Genomic DNA, 20198 nt, shown 5'->3' with positions numbered 1-20198 from the left:
ACAGTTCTGAGCAACTCAGAAACAGATGAATAATGGGGGTCCTTTACTGACACTTCCAAAAAACAGAATGCACTATACAGTTTTACTATATCTCTATAAAAGTTGGAGAAAGCACTGTAGATGAATGCATGCTACTAATATTGGGCACTGGATGCATTATAATAATACAATCAGGGGCGGACTGGGAACTTAAAGTGGAAAAAAACTAAAATGGCCCTAATGTTGTAGGTGGGCCCAAATTGACAGGTCAACACCAGTAGATGAGGCCAATACAAGTTGGGAGGGTCAACAATACCACAATGCAGCACAAAATACCTCCCTAGAAGCTGACCCTCTGTGCTGGCCATTAATAGCTGCCACATTCTGTCCCCCTCATCCAATTAACATATGGAGCAGGGGGCTTAAGAGGTGAGATGTGGGCCACAGCACCAAGCTAGCCCTATTTTTACATGCTGCATGGACTTCCTCTGCATGCCCCCAGTAATACGTACCTAGCCAGCGGCAGTGAGGTAGGCTCAGGTGGCTCTGTGGGGCATCGGCCCAACGGGAAGATTCCCTGTAGGGTCTATGGCCAGTCTGCCTCTGAATACAATACACTTTACTGATCCCGATGGACATTTCAGCATTAGCTGCCATAACCTGGCCCATTTAAGGACCTCAACACTGGTGGTACAGAGGGCCTCTGATACATCTCTATACTATTCTATGGAAGAATGGGTACAGTATTTCCAAAAATGCGAGAAATCATAAGGCATTTTCCACACATGGTCAAACTCTCCTCCTTCATCCTCTGTCTTGTATGCCTGCATTATGGACAAAATGTACAGTAGGGAACCTCATGTTCTTTGTGAAAATTTTTGTTTAGCAACCATCACTGGAAAAATATGACGTGTGGACAGTTTTTTTTTGTCATTTTTAGATTTAGAAGATGGCTGGAGGGAAAGGGGACCAGCAGGAGGTTGTATCTCATCCAGAGCTCCTCTGGAATAGAACATAAAAAGGAGGAGAAACTAAAGCTCTCTTTGGGATCTCTAAAGACGCGAGCGTCCTAGCCAGCTACGTTGTGAACGATGACCCACTTAACAATACACAAATATCAGATGTGGACTGGACGCAGCATTTGTGTGAGAGAAGATCCAGCCATGCGGAAGTCAGCTTGACTCAGAAAGCCATTGAAATCCATGTAGAAGTGAATATATTACAAAGCGCATACGCAGTAAAAGGCGTTCATAAGCAACTGCCCCCGAACACAGGCACAAAGTCAATGTTAGCCATCTGTTAGACTAAATAGAGCTGCCCTTCTATCTCTGAACATATGGCCTATGCCTAAGGCCACCATAACCTTACTCTTCTAGTCAGATATAGCAATCTGCAATGCCACTGGCACAGGTTGGCGTTGTGTTTTCTTTCACTTAAAGGATAACTGTCACATTTAGACCCCAATTTCAATTTTCATATATGTAGTTACTAATAACATGATATTCCAGAATCAGTTACTATTAGACTGACTTACCCCATATTTAATAAGATTCAGCCCTTAGCAACCAGTCTGCATAAAACTGCAATTTCACTATTCAGTTAAGATGGCCACCACTGCCCTCACCCTGAGGCTAATCCGCCTGCCCTCACTAGCCAGTAACAATAGCCCCCCAAAAGTGTCAGTAACCAGAGCCCTCCCCCTAAAGGGTTAATCTCCTGCAGCACAAAGGGGTCCTCTTACCACATGTTGCTCTCATTTATACACTGAGCAGATGGCAGATCTCCCTTCCCTGCTCTGCGCTGCTTCAACTCTGCATTCTCCAGCTCTGCTGAGTGAGGGAGCGTCTGCCATGCGCAGGGACAGGGAGAAGTGCACACAGCCCAGGCACTGTTATCAGCTGCTGGGGAGGACCTGGCTTTAATCATTTACTTACAGTCCCTGGCTGTCAGTAATCTGACCTTGCACGCAGCGTCCTCCGTCCTTCTATGAAGGACGGACCATGCCTAGCAACCCTATTTTAAGCACAGGTAAAAGTAGGCAGTACAGGGAACAAAAATGTGAAATTAAGGGGTAATTAAATTCACAGTGAAAAGTTGAAATAGGGCCAGCAAGGTGATATTAATCACCACAATCCAATACTCCAAAAAATATATATATACAACAGTTTTACTTTAAAGAGTCATTTCTAAGGAGTCATTAACCAGACCATGTCATACTCCTGCTGCCGGCCAAGAGGCGCCACCAACAGAATTCTTCACAGGTTTTCAGTGACAGAGATTGTCCCTGTAAAGGACAAGTCATTGTGTGTGTGCCAGAGTCCCTTTGTTCTACGGCCTCTCGCAGTGCTGCAGAGAATTTCCCAGGAGCCCACGGGTTAATAACTCTTCTCAGATACAATGCCAGTAGATTGTCACATGACCTGGGCTATTTTTAGCTGGCATCGCGCACTCTCTCAGAGCGGAGCCGCTGAACTGGAATCGGCTCCGAAGCTTTCTCAAACGCTCTCTACTCTTCACCGTGTCACAGGGGAGACGGCGCTGACTGAACGCACATGTGAGGACGCAGGGACAAGAGATATGGGTGGAAACATAGACGTAGGGAGCTACTAAGGGGTACAGGCGACAAGAAGGCAAATATGGTTCTGATCCGGAAACTAAAAAGACAGCAAATTTAGGCTGCATTAAGAGTCATATTATTAACGATTGTCATACTACAGACCAAGAGGAAGAAACACGCGGTCATATACATCACAGTACATACTGTCATACTGTACAAAATAAGAATAACCAATTCTGCCTTTATGGGCAAAAGCTCAATCATGCGATAATGTAAAATATTAGCACCTAGCTAATGTAATTCATTCATTCAATTCATGTATTCATTCATATAGTGCTAGCGTATTCTGCAGCGCTGTACAACAATTGTTATTACATCAAACCCTCTGCCCACTGGGGCTCACACTCTAAATTCCAAACTAACACATCTGGATGTTTTTGGGAGTGAGAGAGGAAAATCCATGCAAACAGTGTGAAAATATACAAACGGATTTCAAGATTTCTGCTTGCTGACAGTGAACAGAAACACTGTTTACATTCAGAAGCTGAAAACTTCTCCTTGCCTAGTGCTTGTGAGACATCTTGATGTGAACACAAATATCTCTGCTCCCCGACAGCAAGCGGAGATCGTAAAAACTGTACAGTACAGTACAGTACGTATGGATACATAAAGTATATCAGAAAGCCTTAGTCCTGATTAAGCACTAACCAGAAAGGGACTAGGACAGACTGTCTGCATCCTTGTTGGCCACTTCTTGGTCAGTGTAAGGGTCCATTCACACATGCGTGTGTGTTTTGCGGATCCGCAAAACACGGACAGCGGCAATGTGCGTTCCGCATTTCACGGACTGCACATTGCTGGCACTAATAGAATATGCCTATTCTTGTCCGCTATTGCGGACAAGAATAGGACATGTTCTATTTTTTTCGGGAACGGAATTGCGGACACGGAAGTGCGGGTCCGCAATTCCGTATCCGGGCAGCACATCGTGCTGCCCCATAGAAATTAATGGGTCCGCAATTCCGTTCCACGTTTTTTTTTTAAATAAAAAATTATATTTTTTATAAACCTTTTTTTAAATAAAGATTTGAAATGTATCAAAGGAAGTATCTGGATAAAAACTGATTGTCTTCCCATGCTATGTTTAAAAAAAAAAAAAAATGTACAGAAACAGAGTATGCACTTTTGAACTATGTTTGCCCAATTATAGTCTATGGGTACACCAAGCCATATGTTACAGTACGTTTTATCTGTTCACAAACGTATCTGCTTGACATACAGCAAAAACGAGATGTAAACAGCCCCTTAAAAAAAACTGTTCTGTAGGAAGAAAACAATATGAGTCTCCTCATGTTTGCTTAAATGCAACAAAATGGCATCCTCAAAAGAAGACTTAAGGCCCCTTTCACAAGGGCGAGAATCTGGACCCATTCACTTCAATGGGGCTGTTCAGATGAGCGGTGATTTTCACGCATCACTTGTGTGTTGCGTGAAAATCGCAGCATGTTCTATATTCTGTGTTTTTCACGCAACGCAGGCCCCATAGAAGTGAATGGGGCTGCGTGAAAATCGCAAGCATCCGCAAGCAAGTGCGGATGCGGTGCGATTTTCACGCACGGTTGCTAGGAGACGATCGGGATGGAGACCCGATCATTATTATTTTCCCTTATAACATGGTTATAAGGGAAAATAATAGCATTCTTAATACAGAATGCATAGTACAATAGGGCTGGAGGGGTTAAAAAATAATAATAATTTAACTCACCTTAATCCACTTGATCGCGCAGCCCGGCTTCTCTTCTCTCTTCATCTTTGCTGTGTGCACAGGAAAAGGACTTGTGGTGACGTATCCATGGTGATGGATCATGTGATGGACCATGTGATGGACCATGTGATGAGCGCAGTGACGTCATCAAAGGTCCTATTACTGTGCACAGCAAAGATGAAGACAGAAGAGAAGCCGGGCTGCACGATCAAGTGGATTAAGGGGAGTTAAATTATTTTTCTTTTTTTTTAACCCCTCCAGCTCTATTGTACTATGCATTCTGTATTAAGAATGCTATTATTTTCCCTTATAACCATGTTATAAGGGAAAATAATACAATCTACAGAACAGCTAACCCAAACCCGAACTTCTGTGAAGAAGTTCGGGTACCAAACATGGCGATTTTTCTCACGCGCGTGCAAGACGCATTACAATATTTTGCACTTGCGCGGAAAAATCGCGCATTTTCCCGCAACGCACCCACATATTATCCGGGCAAAAAACATGACGCCCGTGTGAAAGAGGCCTTAGGCAAGCAAGTTCAGTCAGTTTTGTCTGCAATTGCGTTCAGTTGTTCAGTTTTTTCCACGCGAGTGCAATGCATTTTGATGTGTTTTTCACGCGCGTGATAAAAAAAAACTGAAGGTTTACAAACATCTCCTAGCAATCATTAGTGGAAAAACGTATCGCATTCGGACTTGCTTGCGAATGCAATGCGTTTTTCACTGAAGCCCCATTCACTTCTATGGGCCCAGGGCTCAGTGATAAATGCAGAATATAGAACATGCTGCATTTTTCATGCAACGCAGAACTGATGCGTGAAAAAAACGCTCATATACACAGACCAAATGAAATGAATGGGTCAGGATTCAGTGCGGGTGCTATGCGTTCACGTCACGCACTGCACCTACGCGGAAAACTTGCTCGTGTGAAAGGGGCCTAAAGGGAAATTCTCGCTCCCAATAACTGCTCAGTGTAAAGGTAAATTCTCGCTCCCAATAACTGCTCAGTATAAAGGTAAATGCTTGTTCACGATAAATGTGAAATGTAAAGGTAAATGCTTGTTCCTGATAGCTGCCCAGTGTAAGGGTATATGCTTGTTCCTGATAACTGCCCAGTGTAATGGTATATGCTTGTTCCTGATAACTGCCCAGTGTAATGGTATATGCTTGTTCCTGATAGCTGCCCAGTGTAATAGTATATGCTTGTTCCTGATAACTGCCCAGTGTAATGGCGAATGCTTGTTCCTGATAACTGCCTAGTGTAATGGTAAATGCTTGCTCCTGATAACTGCCTAGTGTAATGGTAAATGCTTACTCCTGATAACTGCCTAGTGTAAAGGTAAAATGCTTGTTCCTGATAACTGCCCAGTGTAATGGTAAATGCTTGCTCCTGATAACTGCCTAGTGTAATGGTAAATGCTTACTCCTGGTAACTGCCCAGTCTAAAGGTAAAATGCTTGTTCCTGATAACTGCCCAGTGTAAAGGTAAATGCTTGCTCCTGATAACTGCCTAGTGTAATGGTAAATGCTTACTCCTGATAACTGCCCAGTCTAAAGGTAAAATGCTTGTTCCTGATAACTGCCCAGTGTAATGGTATATGCTTGTTCCTGATAGCTGCCCAGTGTAATGGTATATGCTTGTTCCTGATAACTGCCCAGTGTAATGGCGAATGCTTGTTCCTGATAACTGCCTAGTGTAATGGTAAATGCTTGCTCCTGATAACTGCCTAGTGTAATGGTAAATGCTTACTCCTGATAACTGCCCAGTCTAAAGGTAAAATGCTTGTTCCCGATAACTGCCCAGTGTAATGGTAAATGCTTGTTCCTGATAACTGCCTAGTGTAATGGTAAATGCTTGTTCCTGATAACTGCCTAGTGTAATGGTAAATGCTTGTTCCTGATAACTGCCTAGTGTAATGGTAAATGCTTGGTCCTGATAACTGCCTAGTGTAATGGTAAATGCTTGTTCCTGATAACTGCCTAGTGTAATGGTAAATGCTTGGTCCTGATAACTGCCTAGTGTAAAGGTAAATGCTCATTCCCAATAACAGCCCAGTGTAAATGCTCATTCAGGATAAATGCCCAGAGTAAATGTGACGGCAATAATTAGGTAAAAGCAGCACTGATGCAGAAACCTAAATTGATGTTTCTGGGCCACAAAGTGTTCAGTGTAAACTGTGATATGCTACCCAGAAACAATGGTTCTCTATGGGGAGGAGCGATCACAGCTAAAATTCCTTGTCCCCATACATTGGAGGCAATTGCTGCATGTAAATGCAGCTCTCACAACTATCGGGAATAACCGGATTGTTCAAGATAATTACTGTCAAACGGTCTTGTAGAAACCTGCAGAAAGCAAAGGGGTTACTCTCCTTCTGAGCTGATCCATCTTCTGCTGGAGATCGACTCAAGGGGTGAGGACTAGCAATGAAGTGGGACTCAATCTTTTAGACCTAATACACAAAGGACGCCACAGGGAGCCACTGTTGTCTTTCAGCTTTTCACACGAGTGTGACAGGAGTGTGGGGGGACGTGGATGACCCCCTGGGACACTAAGAGAAGATTTTATGTATTTCTCTTAACTGTAATATAAGACATTTTACAAAGGCAAATGAGATAAAGTAAGAAAGTGCTGTTTTACGTGCACTTTCTATGTTTAGTATTCCTTTAAAGGGGTATTCCGTTTGTTTGAAGTTATCCCTATCCACAGGATATTAGATTGGTGGGGTCTCAGCTGTAGGTCCCCCCACTGATCTAGTAGTTATCAGCTTGTAACCTCCAGAATACCCTTTCAATTTGGCATATGTAGGACGTCTTAATCTACCTTACCCATTGGATTGCAGGGTGGTTGTAGCCATGGATACGAGCAGTTTATAATGTGATAAAAAAAATGAATCAAGTCAGCAAAGGAGGCAGTATGGGTAATAATACATTAGTATCTTGTATTAACTTTCTCTACATGTTAAATGCTATTTACTGAAGTGAACCCCTTTAATCCCATTTATTATTAAATGCTAGCTGACCCACTGTCCTGGAATACAATATTCAGGTTTGAAGGTTTGTTTTATTTCTAGAACTGTATAGCAGAATACGTAATTCTGACATTCAGGGGCAATAGGGTGGTGAACCATGACACCAGTATGGATGTACTCTAATGTTTACGAGTACACTAAACGCTTCAAAATGTCTTTGCATTTCATATTACTTTTATATCACTACCAAGTACTCTGGAACTAAAGTTAAGTGTCAGGTCCACCAGAGCAAGAGATGTTCTTTGTTGTAACGTTCTGCTGTAGCCAAAATGTAAAGATCCTAAATTAGGGGGAAATAAGGTCTATTTATTAAGTCATAATTCATAATAACTTATATTTATAACTAACCTGCATTTAGATGGCATTCTTTGATCTGGAACTGAAGTTCATTCTCATTAGGTATATCTTTCCATGTGGCCAGGAAGACTTGCCTCTCTAAAGAATGAAAGCATAAAAGAAATTATTTTACATGAAAAAGTTACATTGTGAAAGATATGATCATCATTAATGGTTATGAGCAATACAAATGTGCCTGCCACATAACAAGAAGCTTCCAGGGGTAGTCTATACATAGACATTTATGGCATATCCAAACAACAAGCCATGAAGGTCTAATGGATATGGGACCCTGACCTATCTCGAGAATGGAGGTCACCTAATCTCATCCAGGCGAGGGCTGGTTGCCGCATGCAGCCTGGAATTAAAGTTTGAGGGTTTAGTAAGACCGCAGAGTGCACCTGTCTTTGCTATTATTTTGTTATATTGTTATATTGATTATCACATCCACATAATTGCTATCTTGTGTAGGATATCTATTGTGGTACTTGTGGTTCGCTGCGGGCATCCTCCACTGTGCATTTTTGCTAGGGATCGCCATTAGCAACGGGCCACAAGTGCAGGATTTGCTCCCCTGTATATATGTGCACAACTGCATGTGGGTATGAGCACTTCCTGCTTGTTTAATACATCGCCATTTTTTTCATTTGTTTGTATCTAGCGATACCTGGAGGTGTATAAACTCCAATTTAAATGAGCCTGTTTTCCATCCACAGGCCACATTTAGGTGCACCTGTGAAGCCTGGGCCTTATCAGCCAGTCTTGAGTGGGACTCGCAGACTCCTCCCTCCTCCCATTGCTAGCATGGTAGATGCTGGAGGTAACTGGTGAGTTGTTTGTGAGTCGGCCTCATGCTCCTGTAATTCACCCACTGGCCCCTGGTATTGCCCATATGGCACAGGTAGGTGAGTGTTAGGACCCGAGCTATTTGAGAAACCTTGGCGCGGTGCTCGGGCTCAGACATATCCTCCTAGTAGGACATGTTGGCTAATCTCTCAATTTTAACATCAGTTTGAGGGTTTAACCCTTTAGGGACCCATGACGTATCGGTACGCCATGGTTCCCGAGTCATTAAGGACCCATGACGTACCGGTACGTCATGTGTTATTCCGATCACCGTCCCCCCCCCCCCCCCTCCCTGTCGGCGATCGCCGCAAACCGCAGGTCAATTCAGACATGCGGTTTGCGGCTTTTACCTGGTGCGGCGGTGCCATCGGGTCCCCATGGGGCTGTGGGGAGCCCCCTGGATCTCACAGGCCGGATCCACACACTGCATTACTCATACAGCCAATGCATTCCAATACAGAAGTATTGGAATGCACTGTAAAGGATTAGACCCCCAAAAGTTCAAGTCCCAAAGTGGGACAAAAAATAAAGTAAAAATAAACAAAAATGTCATTTTCCCCAAATAAAGTAAAAAAATAATTGTTAAAAAATAGGAAAAAATTAATAAAAGTATACATATTAGGTATCGCCGCGTCCGTATCGACCGGCTCTATAAACATATCACATGACCTAACCCCTCAGATGAACACCGTAAAAAAAAAAAAAAACTGTGCTAAATAAACAATTTTTTTGTCACCTTACATCACAAAAAATACAACAGCAAGCGATCATAAAGGCGTTTGCTCACCAAAATAGTACCACTCTGTCACCTCATCCTGCAAAAAATGAGCCCCTACCTGAGACAATCACCCAAAAAAAAAAAAAAAACTATGTCTCAGAATATGGAGACACTAAAACATCATTTTTTTTTGCTTCAAAAATGAAATCATTGTGTAAAACTTACATAAATAAAGAAAAAGTATACATATTGGGTATCGTCGCATCCGTGACAACCTGGTCTATAAAAATGCCACATGATCTAACCTGTCAGATGAATGTTGTAATTAACAAAAAATAAAAACGGTGACAAAACAGCTATTTCTTGTTATCTTGCCTCACAAAAAGTGTAACATAGAGCAACCAAAAATCATATGTACCCCAAACTAGTACCAACAATACTGCCACCCTATCCTGTAGTTTCTAAAATGGGGCCACTTTTTTGGAGTTTCTACTTTCTACTCTAGGGGTGCATCAGGAGGGCTTCAAATGGGACATGGTGTGAAAAAAAAACAGTCCAGCAAAATCTGAAGTACAATATGTGACAAAAAAACTATCTCAGAATGGCCTGGATAAGTCAAAGCGCTTTAAAGTTATCAGCACTTAAAGTGACACTGGTCAGATTATGGCCAAGTCCATAAGGTGAAATAGGGCCGAGTCCTTAAGGGGTTAAGCAAGACCGCAGAGTGCACCTGTCTTTGCTATTATTATAAAGTAAGAGGTGGCAAGAATTACTGAAACAACCAAGCTCGCTGCGGTATGCTGTTTCAGTTCCTCCCCTAGTTATAACTAGTTTAAGTATACATAAAGATGCACAGTTTGTACTTATAAATATTTATAAGGGCATCACCATCATTAAAAAGACAGATCCATGCTCCTCAAAAACCATCCATGCTTTCATGTGTGCGGTGTTAGGGAGATATACGAGTGTACAGAATATTGTCCATTATTCATTGTATAGACTGGAACTGCTATTGAAGGGGTTGTCTCACTTGAGCAAGTGGCATTTATCATGTCGAGAAAGTGAATACAAGACACTTACTTACGTATTGTTATTATCCATATTGCTTCCATTGCTGGCTGGATTCATTTTACCATCACATTATATATACATTGCTCGTTTCCATGGTTACGACCACCCTGCAATGAGAGCTCACATAGGCTGGTGCTTTTTCCTATAGTGTGCAAGCACGACCACAGCTGCTGGATTACATGGTGGTCGTAACCATGGAAACGAGCAGTGTATAATGTGATGGAAAAATCAATCCAGCCAGCAAAGGAAGCAATATGGACAATCACAATACATTAACAAGTGCCTTGTATTAACTTTCTCTACACGATAAATGCCATTTGCTGAAGTGAGACAACCCCTTTAAGAAAAAAACATAAGGTCCATAGGTGACGACGGTCTTATGTTGAATTTACTAATTGATCTGCCCCAGGATGAGTAGTCAGCGGGACGACTGTCAGTAGCAAAATATATTATCAGCACAATCAATACTCATGCGCATAGCTCTGATTCATCCTGCCTCCTAAGGGATACAAGATAAAAGATTTAATTTGCAATCCCATGAACCGGAAGAATAATTGCATTCATTTTAACTGCATGCGAATCAGGCGCATGGTGTACAAAAGGTTCCCCAGTAACTTGCCCTGCATGCAAAATTGCCTTACCCATTTTGCCGTCTTCCACAAACAGTACATGCAGAGGGATGAGACAGCTGAAGTAGAAGACATCAATGTTGTTTTTCACAGCCACCTATCGCAAGACAAGAGCGAGAACCAAGAATTAACTTGTGAGATTTACAACGAGCGTCCTGACCCCGGCATCTGAGATCCCACGGCTGGACTGAAGGGTTCACAACATCCATTAACCCTTCATCGCTACTCGGCTGTTTCTAAATTGTTCTCTCAAGCGCAGGAACAGAAGTGACATCTGTACTTATACCCCGGTCTATGAATAAATGAAGGCCTTTTCGGGTTATCACAGAAGTGGATTAGAAGCATCCCTCTAGAAGTCTTAATTATTTATTGATGAAAAGACGTATGATACAATGTATCTCAGTCAGATTTATGTTGAAAAATAAAACAAAATAAATTGCCTTAACCATTTATATCCTCTCCTTTCATCTCTGATGAGCAGTAGTAGGGTTCTGAGACAAGGGCAGTCATACATCTACAAAGGGTTCTATTCTGTCACGAGGAATTAGAAGATACCCGTGTACTCAAAACCAGTGTGTGTCGTCCTAGTGGAAGGACATGTCCTACAGCTAATCACTCTGTGGGTGGAGGGGGACGTACTGCTGTCACTTTAATGAACATGTCTTGGTGCTCTCAATACCCTCATGTCATTGCTAGGCTGCCAAAGTAAAATGTAAAAGAATATAACCAAATGACTAGGTGAGTTTCCCAGGAGACATGATGTTTTTGAGAATATCTTTTGTCAGCTACCATGTCTATTTAGTTGACTTAGGGATGTCATCATATCAATGTCTTTAATTTGGCCTACAATGATAAAAAGACATGGTCCATAAGCAAATTTAGCAGAATGCAGAGTAGCATCTACTGGACAGAGATATGTTGCTCTCTGCTATGACAGCCCAATAAACTGGCCAATTGTCGGCCAGTTTATCGTTAGCGATGATCTAGCAGTCTAATACTGCTTCCGATTACCCAATGAACGAGCAAACGTTCATTCATCTGAATCTTTCAGCATGCTTACAAATCTTCATTTTCCCGGCAGCAGATCATGGAGTCTAATCACGATCTGCTGACAGCAAACAACTAGACAGCATGGGGACGATGGATGGCATAACGACTGCTCCTCCACATACTGTGGAGGAGATCACTGCATGTGATAGCAGCCGTCTCCTCCGCTAGTGAGCAGGCGATTGTTGGGAAGGAACACCTAACTGCAGAGTCGGGCTGTGTAATACAGGCTTTAAAATGCATTCCTACATTAGTAAATTTAAATATTCCCATGCGATGATACTAGTGCCTTGGTTCATGCTAAATTTCGTTTGTAAGTATAAAAGTTTCAGGACGTGAGATTCTTCGAATTACACCTCGTGCACACAACCATATGTGTTTTGCGGTCTGCAAACGGTGGTTCCACAAAACATGGATACCGTGTGCATGCTGCCATTTTCTTCAGGTCTATAGAAATGTCCTAACCTTGTCTGCAAAATGGACAAGAATGGGACATGTTCTAACTTTCTGGCTGGCCAGCGGAAGTGACATACAGATGAGGACAGCACGAGGTGCAAAAATTGCAGGGGAAAAATACAGTCGTGTGCATAGGGCCTTACAGAGGACCTGTAATCTCTCCGGACATGTCTGCTTTAGCAACTACCTGCATTCCTCATGTAATAATTCTGAAGCATCTATTCTTACGACCATGTTGTACCATTCCTCTGTAATAAAGGTTCAACTGGATGTCGCTAGTTGGGGTTGTGACAGTCTGACAGTGGCAAAATCACCCAAATGGTAACACCCATCTGAACCTTCAGTACTAGTAGTTCATTCATAACTTCTAGGAGGAATTATAATAGATGCTCTAGAATTGTCATTACAAAGGGGGTGCGAGTACTGTCTAAAACAGAGGTTACAGGTCCTCTTCGATCCTCGTCTTCTTTCTAATTCACGAACAGGAAGTTTTCACTGCCCGCCATGTTGCAGATCTAATGGAGCTGCAGCCTGGTCAAGGTTTCTAGAAGCCTGCTAGGTCACATTACATCTCTCCTTGTTAGTACACTGACCTCGCTCCCCCCTCATACTGCTTGTAACAGTGGTGATGCTGACTTTATTAGCTAGCAGGTTCCCACTGTGACACTAAACAGCTTGTGATGCCTTGTTAGGATAAGAATTAAAGGCCTGCCAGAGCCTCGGAGAAATAAAACTGGCTACATACCCTTGCAGCCTTATCTTCTATGATACCTGGCCCTGCTTTTTACTCCTCTAAGGGTACTTTCACACTTGCGGCAGAGGATTCCGGCAGGCAGTTCCGTCGCACGGCAATCAGGACGCAAACGGATGCATTTGTCAGACGGGTCCGGATGCGGATCCGTCTGACAAATGCATTGCAATAACTTATCTATCTTTCCAGTTGTCATCCGGAAAAACTGATCCGGTATTTATCTTTTTCACATTTTTAAAGCTCTGCATATGCGCAGACTGCAAAATCGGATCCGTTTTTCCGGAACACTTGGGGCCAGAGTCGGCATTAATGCATTTCAATGTAAAATAATGCCGGATCCAGCATTCCGGAATTTTGAAAGGAGAAAATATTGTAGCATGCTGCAGTATTTTCTCCGTCCAAAAACCATACAGTGACTGAACTGAAGACATCCTGATGCCTCCTGAACGGATTGCTCTCCATTAAGAATGCATTAGGATATAATTGATCAGTCCTTTTCCAGTATAGAGCCCCTAGGACGGAACTCAATACCGGAAAATAAAAACACTAGTGTGAAAGTATCCTTAGCCTTCCTCTATGATAACTAATGGGGGAGTCTAGGAGGAAAAAAACACTAGAGCCAGTAAAGATAAGGTGGAAAAGGTATGCAGCCCATTGTATTTTTCTGATATGACCATAGTAATCCCGGAAAATACCTTTAAAGTGGCGTTACTATGGTTTTTGCTCATGTAATTGCTTACTTCATGTATATCTTCTCTATGCCTTTTCAGTTTGGACCCTCCTGACCTGTTTTCACCATGTAGACAAATCTCTCTGGTTTGTTCACATTCTGTATACAGCACTTCCTGTTGCTGTATCCAACCAAACCCATGATGCACTTCTCCTTCCTTAGCTCCAGCACCGCCCCCCAGCTAGTCTATAGCTCCTCCCATCCAGCTGGTTACAGACACTCCCCTACCACTGCTACTGTTGCTAATTTGACATACCCATGGACATATCATCACAGGAAATGGGAAAGAGCCGCATGGTCATGTGACCACAGCCCAGAACGGAAGATAGGAGCAATAAAGGTAAAAGAAATACATTACAAAATTACGGCTACTATCATAAGTGATTGTTTTAAAGGGTGTTGATGCAAACTGGGAAACCCCATTAGGGTAGGATATTTTAGAACTTTATCTTACAGTAAAAAGAAAGCATAGGGCAGCAGCAATCCAAGTCTTCTACTATTCTGCCCCATATGGAAATGGCGTTATAGCACAAAAGTGAAAGGGAATGGACAACACAGAGCGTTCCTTTTTTTACATTCTAGATTAGAAACTTTAAGGTACACAGTAAACACTGGATCAAAGCTCAGAAAATATGAATATACTGCGGAAAGAGAGCTGTTCTATACCTAGAATAGAGACTTTTTATTTAGGCAAGAAGTATAATGTACGACCATATTTAATTTAAAGGGAACCTGTCACCGGGATTTTGTGTATAGAGCTGAGGACATGGGTTGCTAGATGGCCGCTAGCACATCTGCAATACCTGGTCCCCATAGCTCTGTGTGCTTTTATTGTGTAAAAAAACAAAAAACGATTTGATCCATATGCAAATTAACCTGAGATGTGTCCTGTATGTGAGATGCATCAGGGACAGGACTCATCTCAGGTTATTTTGCATATGTATCAAATCTGTTTTTTTACACAATAAAAGCACACAGAGCTATGGGGACTGGGTATTGCGGATGTGCTAGCGGCCATCTAGCAACCCATGTCCTCAATCACATAGCAGCACTATGAAAAAGGTTCATGTCTGATATGCAATATCCACTGCAAAGTTCTCTAAAGAGGCATTCTAGAATTTCAATCACTAGATGAAAATATGACCATTAATAATATGACGGTCACAGATTGGGATGTGAAACTTGGGCACATTGCCACCTGCATTTGTGCCACCAATCTGGAATGCTGCCACAAAGGAAAAGGGAGCAGAACAGCCATGTAGGAGATGGCGGTTAGTAATGACATGTCTGGCATGGGTGGTACAAACTAATTGATTTTTGTAGATGCCTCGGTAGTAATGAATAGGGAGAGCAGATGGCTCAATGGGAATACATGAACCAGCACTCCCAGCTGAGCTGCTATTTCCTACAGTAAATATGCTTCACTGGGTATGAGTCCCATCTTTGGACACAGACAGCATTTTCTTATTGTTGTCTATGCTAACAACGTCTGCTGCTATCTGGCTCCTTATTTATACAGTAAAACAAGTCAGAAGGAACGATTTATATCAGACCCTAGCTCTATAGTATCATATCTATCTATCTCAAAACAATGTGATTATTTACCTGCAGATTGTTAAGCGGCTCCATTTTCATAACCGGTCCCAGAGTGTTGAGAGGAAGGGAAATGTCAATGCTTTGGTTTGGCATGAGGGGTGTATGTATGGCCAGTGGTGCACTAGGAATGACACCAAAACTGAAATAAAGAGGGAAAAGCATTATTTTGCACCTGGAAGGAAGTCACTAGAAACTGGTCTATAGTTGAGGCCAAAAGTTTTGAGAATGACACAAATTTTAGTATTTATAAAGTTTGCTGCTTCAGTGTTTTTGGATCTTTTTGTCAGATGTTCCTCTGGTACACTAAAGTACAATTATATGCATTTCATAAGTATTTTTTTTTTACTTTTATTGAGAAATAAATCAGGTTCATGCAAAGACTGAATATTTACAGTGTCAAACCTTCTTTTTCAAGACTACTGCAATTCACACTGGCATGCTGGATATCAGCTTCCGGGCCAAATCCTACTTGATGGTAACCCATTCTTGCCTAATCAGTGCTTGGAGTTTATCACAATTTTTGCATTTCTATTTGTCCGCCCAATTTTTGAGGATTGACCACACATTCTCTATGGGACTGAGTTCTGGGGAGTTGTTCTGGCCATGAACCCAAATGTCAATGTTTTGTTCACTGAGCCACTTGTGACATGGTGCTCCATTACACTGGAAAAAGTATTGCTCCTAGACCGCTGGGAGAAGTTGCTCTTGGATGATGTTTTGATACTATTCTTTATTCAGGGCAGAGTTCTTGGGCAAAGTTGTAAGTGAGCCCACTCCCTTGGATGAGAAGCAACCCCACTCATGAATGGTCTCAGGATGCTATTTGCAGGACACAGGAGTCATGGTAGTGCTCACCTTTTTGTCTCTGGACAATAATCTTTCCAGATGTCCCAAACAGTCTGAACAGGGCTTTATCAGAGGAAATAACTTTACCCTAGCCTTCTGCAGTCCAATCACTGTACTTCCTGCAGAATGTCAATCTTTCCTTGATGTTTTTCTTGGAGAGAAGTGCCTTGTTTGTTGCCCACTTGACACCAGGTCATCCTCCACACTTGACACCAGGCCATCCTCCAAGAGCCTTCACCTCACTGTTCGTGCAGATGCAATCACACCTGTCTGCTGCTGAGCAAGCCCAAAACCCCTGTTGGTGAACAGATCCTGTAGCTGAATACTCTTTAGGAGACAGTTCTGGTACTTGCTGGACCTTCTTATGAAGCATTCTTCACAGGAACTGAAGTCCTTGAATTTTGTGATGATCCTATAAATGACTTACTTTGCTGCTTGTAAGAATGCACTTATGTCCTTACCTGTGAAACCCGTTTGATGCGATTTGAAGCAATGATGACTGCATATGTTTCCTTGGAAGTTACCATAGTTAACAGAAGAAAACAAGCATTTCAGGCATCACCCCACTTTTAAAGCAACCGGTCTGCTGTTCTAATTCAAACAGCTGCCTTGTCCTTGTTAACACTTTCTCCTGAGCTAATGAGAAGATCACTGAAATGATGGTAGCAGGTCATGTTGTGGCGGGGCTGAAATGCAGTGGAAATTTATATTTTTGTGATTAAGTTAAATTTTATGACAAGGAATGACTTTGTAATTAATTGCAATTCATTTGATTACTCTGATTAATTTGATTAACGCTAGAGTTATGCAAATTGCCACCATAATAACTGAAGTTGCAAATTAAGTGAAAAACAAAATTTGTGTCAGTCTCAAAACTTTTGGCCACTACTGTACATTTTATTCGGGAAAATTGACTTTCCGTACATGCAGAAAATCTTTACTGCCATAGCTGGAGGTACAAGCACCTAAAATTATAGGATTGCACTCCCCTATTTGAATAGAGCGGCACAAAAGGATTGGCTGCCAAACAACACTGGCCTTTGGAAAAGCATGTATAATTAAACTGATCTGTTCTTCCCCACAACTACAGATCTTGGGAGTAGTTTCCACTGTCCCTTGTAGGGGTGACATGTGACGCAAGTATAACAGGTCACCACTGCAGCCGGCTATCGTGACCCCTGTCCACAGATGTTATCTGCACACAGGAGAGATGTGGAGATGGCTGTGGATCGATCCGGAAGGAATCGGAAGGGGTCCAGGTAAGTATGGTCAGCACCACGGGTCCAGCCATTGTCGTTAAGTCTTGGATAACACCTTTACGTTTTTAGCAGGATCGCCTGTCACATGTATTACTTCAAAAACCACTTCAGATCTTTTTTTTTAATAGGCTCCGTGTTCGTAACATCACTAAGGGTTAGGGGTAGTACAGTGAAAGCCCTGTACTATAAAAATGACTCCATTCCTGGTGCTGCAGGATCGTAAGTGACTGGACTGATACAGCACTCCGTAATTCCAGCTGGAGCTGTTATCACCTGTACTTTGAGAAAGACACAGAGTAGTGTCGAAACGCGCGTCACATATGGGTGACGAATAAAGAAAATCCTTTTCACTATTGGAATTACGGAGTGCTGGTCTCTTTACTACAAGTACCTGGGGAATCAACCTATTGACCGTGCACCTGGACCCCTATCGAAGCACAGTGCCGCCCATTTTCCTTTGATTCTGGACTGATACAGCGTCTGTAAGATTCTTTATGCAAGTCTATGAGATTCACACTGTGACTCTCCTAGGCCTGCAAAGAGAACGTTTCTACTGGCTGACACAGCAGACACTGTATCAGTCCGGTGGTCGGACTGCAGGTCACATGATCCTGCAGCGCCAGAAATGGAGTCCTTTTCTGCTGAATAAAGGACGGTGAAATATTTCACTGTACTACCCTAAGCCATGTTACAAAAGGAGGCCCATTAAAAAAAAAAAAATCTGGTGTGATTCTTTAAAATGCCAACATAAAACACACAAATGGTGCAAGTGTTGCATTGTGCAGTTTTGGCTACCAGTTGTACAGACCTGTAGATTTAATATGCAGCTCTTATTATAGGCCAGCATATTAAACCGACAGCAAGATCAATTTAGAGAAAGCGTGACGGCTGTAGAACACAGAAAAAAAATAGTTTAGTACATAATAAAAAAACTGCACAATTTTTTGATGCACGTTATGTATATAATTTCTAATCAAGGGTCTTGGCTTACCTATTCTTGTTAAACTGGATGGCAAAGTCAGTCATATGTTGCAGGGCCTTGTTGGTGAAATTCATGTCCATGTAAATGTGCCCCTGTCTATGGGAAAATGTGCCCGAGATCTCCAGCCCCTTTGCTTTCACAGCAGGCAGCCAAACCTAGTAAAATAATTACTGCTACATTACCCAATTAACAAACTGGCTCAATGTTTCTTCTACCAAATGCATTTAACAGAACTGCACAGCGTACTTATTAAACGGAGCATTCACCCTGGGGAGCAAGCAGTCAAATGTTAGTCATAGTTGCATCTGATATTGTGCAATATACTAGTTTTTTTTAATACGTACACGTCAAGTACATCAAATCTGATCAGAAAACCTGTAGTTAGGGGGCAAGGCTATGAGAAGGCAAGTGCAAAATGGTTGAAAGGTAAAAACCGAAGAGGAAAAGAGTTCCTGAACAGAACTATGTGTGGATATATTTCTTAAGCTTATCTTGTGTGCGCAATTTGTATAATGTATATACTGTATTCGAACAAAGTAGTTTAACTACTTTTTTTCTTGTTCGATAAAAATTAACAAAAAAAGAGTCAAAGCTACAAGTGCTCCGAGTCTCCTACTATAGACAAGCAGTGTGGGAAGGATCCTAAAGCTACAGCCATTTGGTTGAAGGGAGCCAGGCTTGTGAGTAGATGATGGAAAATGGCTCATCTCCTGTACACACACTGATGTTTTTATGTGTTCCATCATTATAAAATGAATACAAGAAGTTGAGGTTTAAATTACTTTTTTATAGACTGAAGAACCTTCATGTTATCATACGATAACGTATGAACAGACACATATCAGGTACAGATCTAGGATTATTAATAAAGGATTTTATTTTATTTTTTCAAACTGCCCCCATTCCCACTCTATCAGCACTCAAAGCTGCATTGAAATACATTGGGGGGAGACTTGGCAACATTTTGAACTCTAAGGCTCAATTCACACGTCCGCAACGTGTTTTGCGGATCCACAAAACACGGAAAGCGGCAATGTGCGTTCTGCATTTTGCGGACCGCACATTGCCGGCACTAATAGAATATGCCTGTTCTTGTCCGCAATTGCGGACAAGAATAGGACATGTTCTATTTTTTTGCGGAACGGAAGTGTGGACCTGGAAGTGCAGATCTGCAATTCTGTGTCCGGGCAGCACATCGTGCTGCCCCATAGGAGTGAATGGGTCCGCAATTCCGTTCCGCAAAATGTGGAACGAAATTGCGGACATGTGAATGGAGCCTAACTGTGACAAATCTGTCACAAGTGGCGTTTCTATACCACTTTTCCAAAAAGGGGGTGGTGCAAGCGGGTCCGACACATTTATCTTCTGGCGCAATTAAAGACAGAAATCTACGGCAGTTCTGAGCTGCCGTAGATTTCATTCTGGCACAAGGACTGCAAGAGGATGCACCTAATTTATGACGAGAACAGTGTAAAATGCAAGTCTTTGATACATCCCCCTCCCACAAGCTCCATAGTCCAGTAAAATGTTTTTCAGAGCAGCTTTGAGCACCAAGAGCGGGGAATTCGGGGGCAAAATAAAAAACTGATCCAGAGT

General features: G+C 42.2%; 1 protein-coding gene across 1 annotated transcript in view; it reads right to left on the bottom strand.

Moving 5' to 3' along the window:
• Positions 1-20198, bottom strand: part of AP2B1 (adaptor related protein complex 2 subunit beta 1) — a 123479-nt gene that overhangs the window by 9251 nt on the left and 94030 nt on the right. The window contains 4 exon segments of the mRNA XM_040424706.1: positions 7684-7770; positions 10948-11032; positions 15525-15654; positions 18612-18757. Coding sequence (XP_040280640.1) covers positions 7684-7770; positions 10948-11032; positions 15525-15654; positions 18612-18757 — 448 coding nt within the window.

This window comes from Bufo bufo, chromosome 3, assembly GCF_905171765.1.
Source record: "Bufo bufo chromosome 3, aBufBuf1.1, whole genome shotgun sequence".
NCBI classification, from domain to species: Eukaryota; Metazoa; Chordata; class Amphibia; order Anura; family Bufonidae; genus Bufo; species Bufo bufo.
Note: the sequence above shows the minus strand (reverse complement) of the source record. Positions and strands in the feature narration are given on the sequence as shown.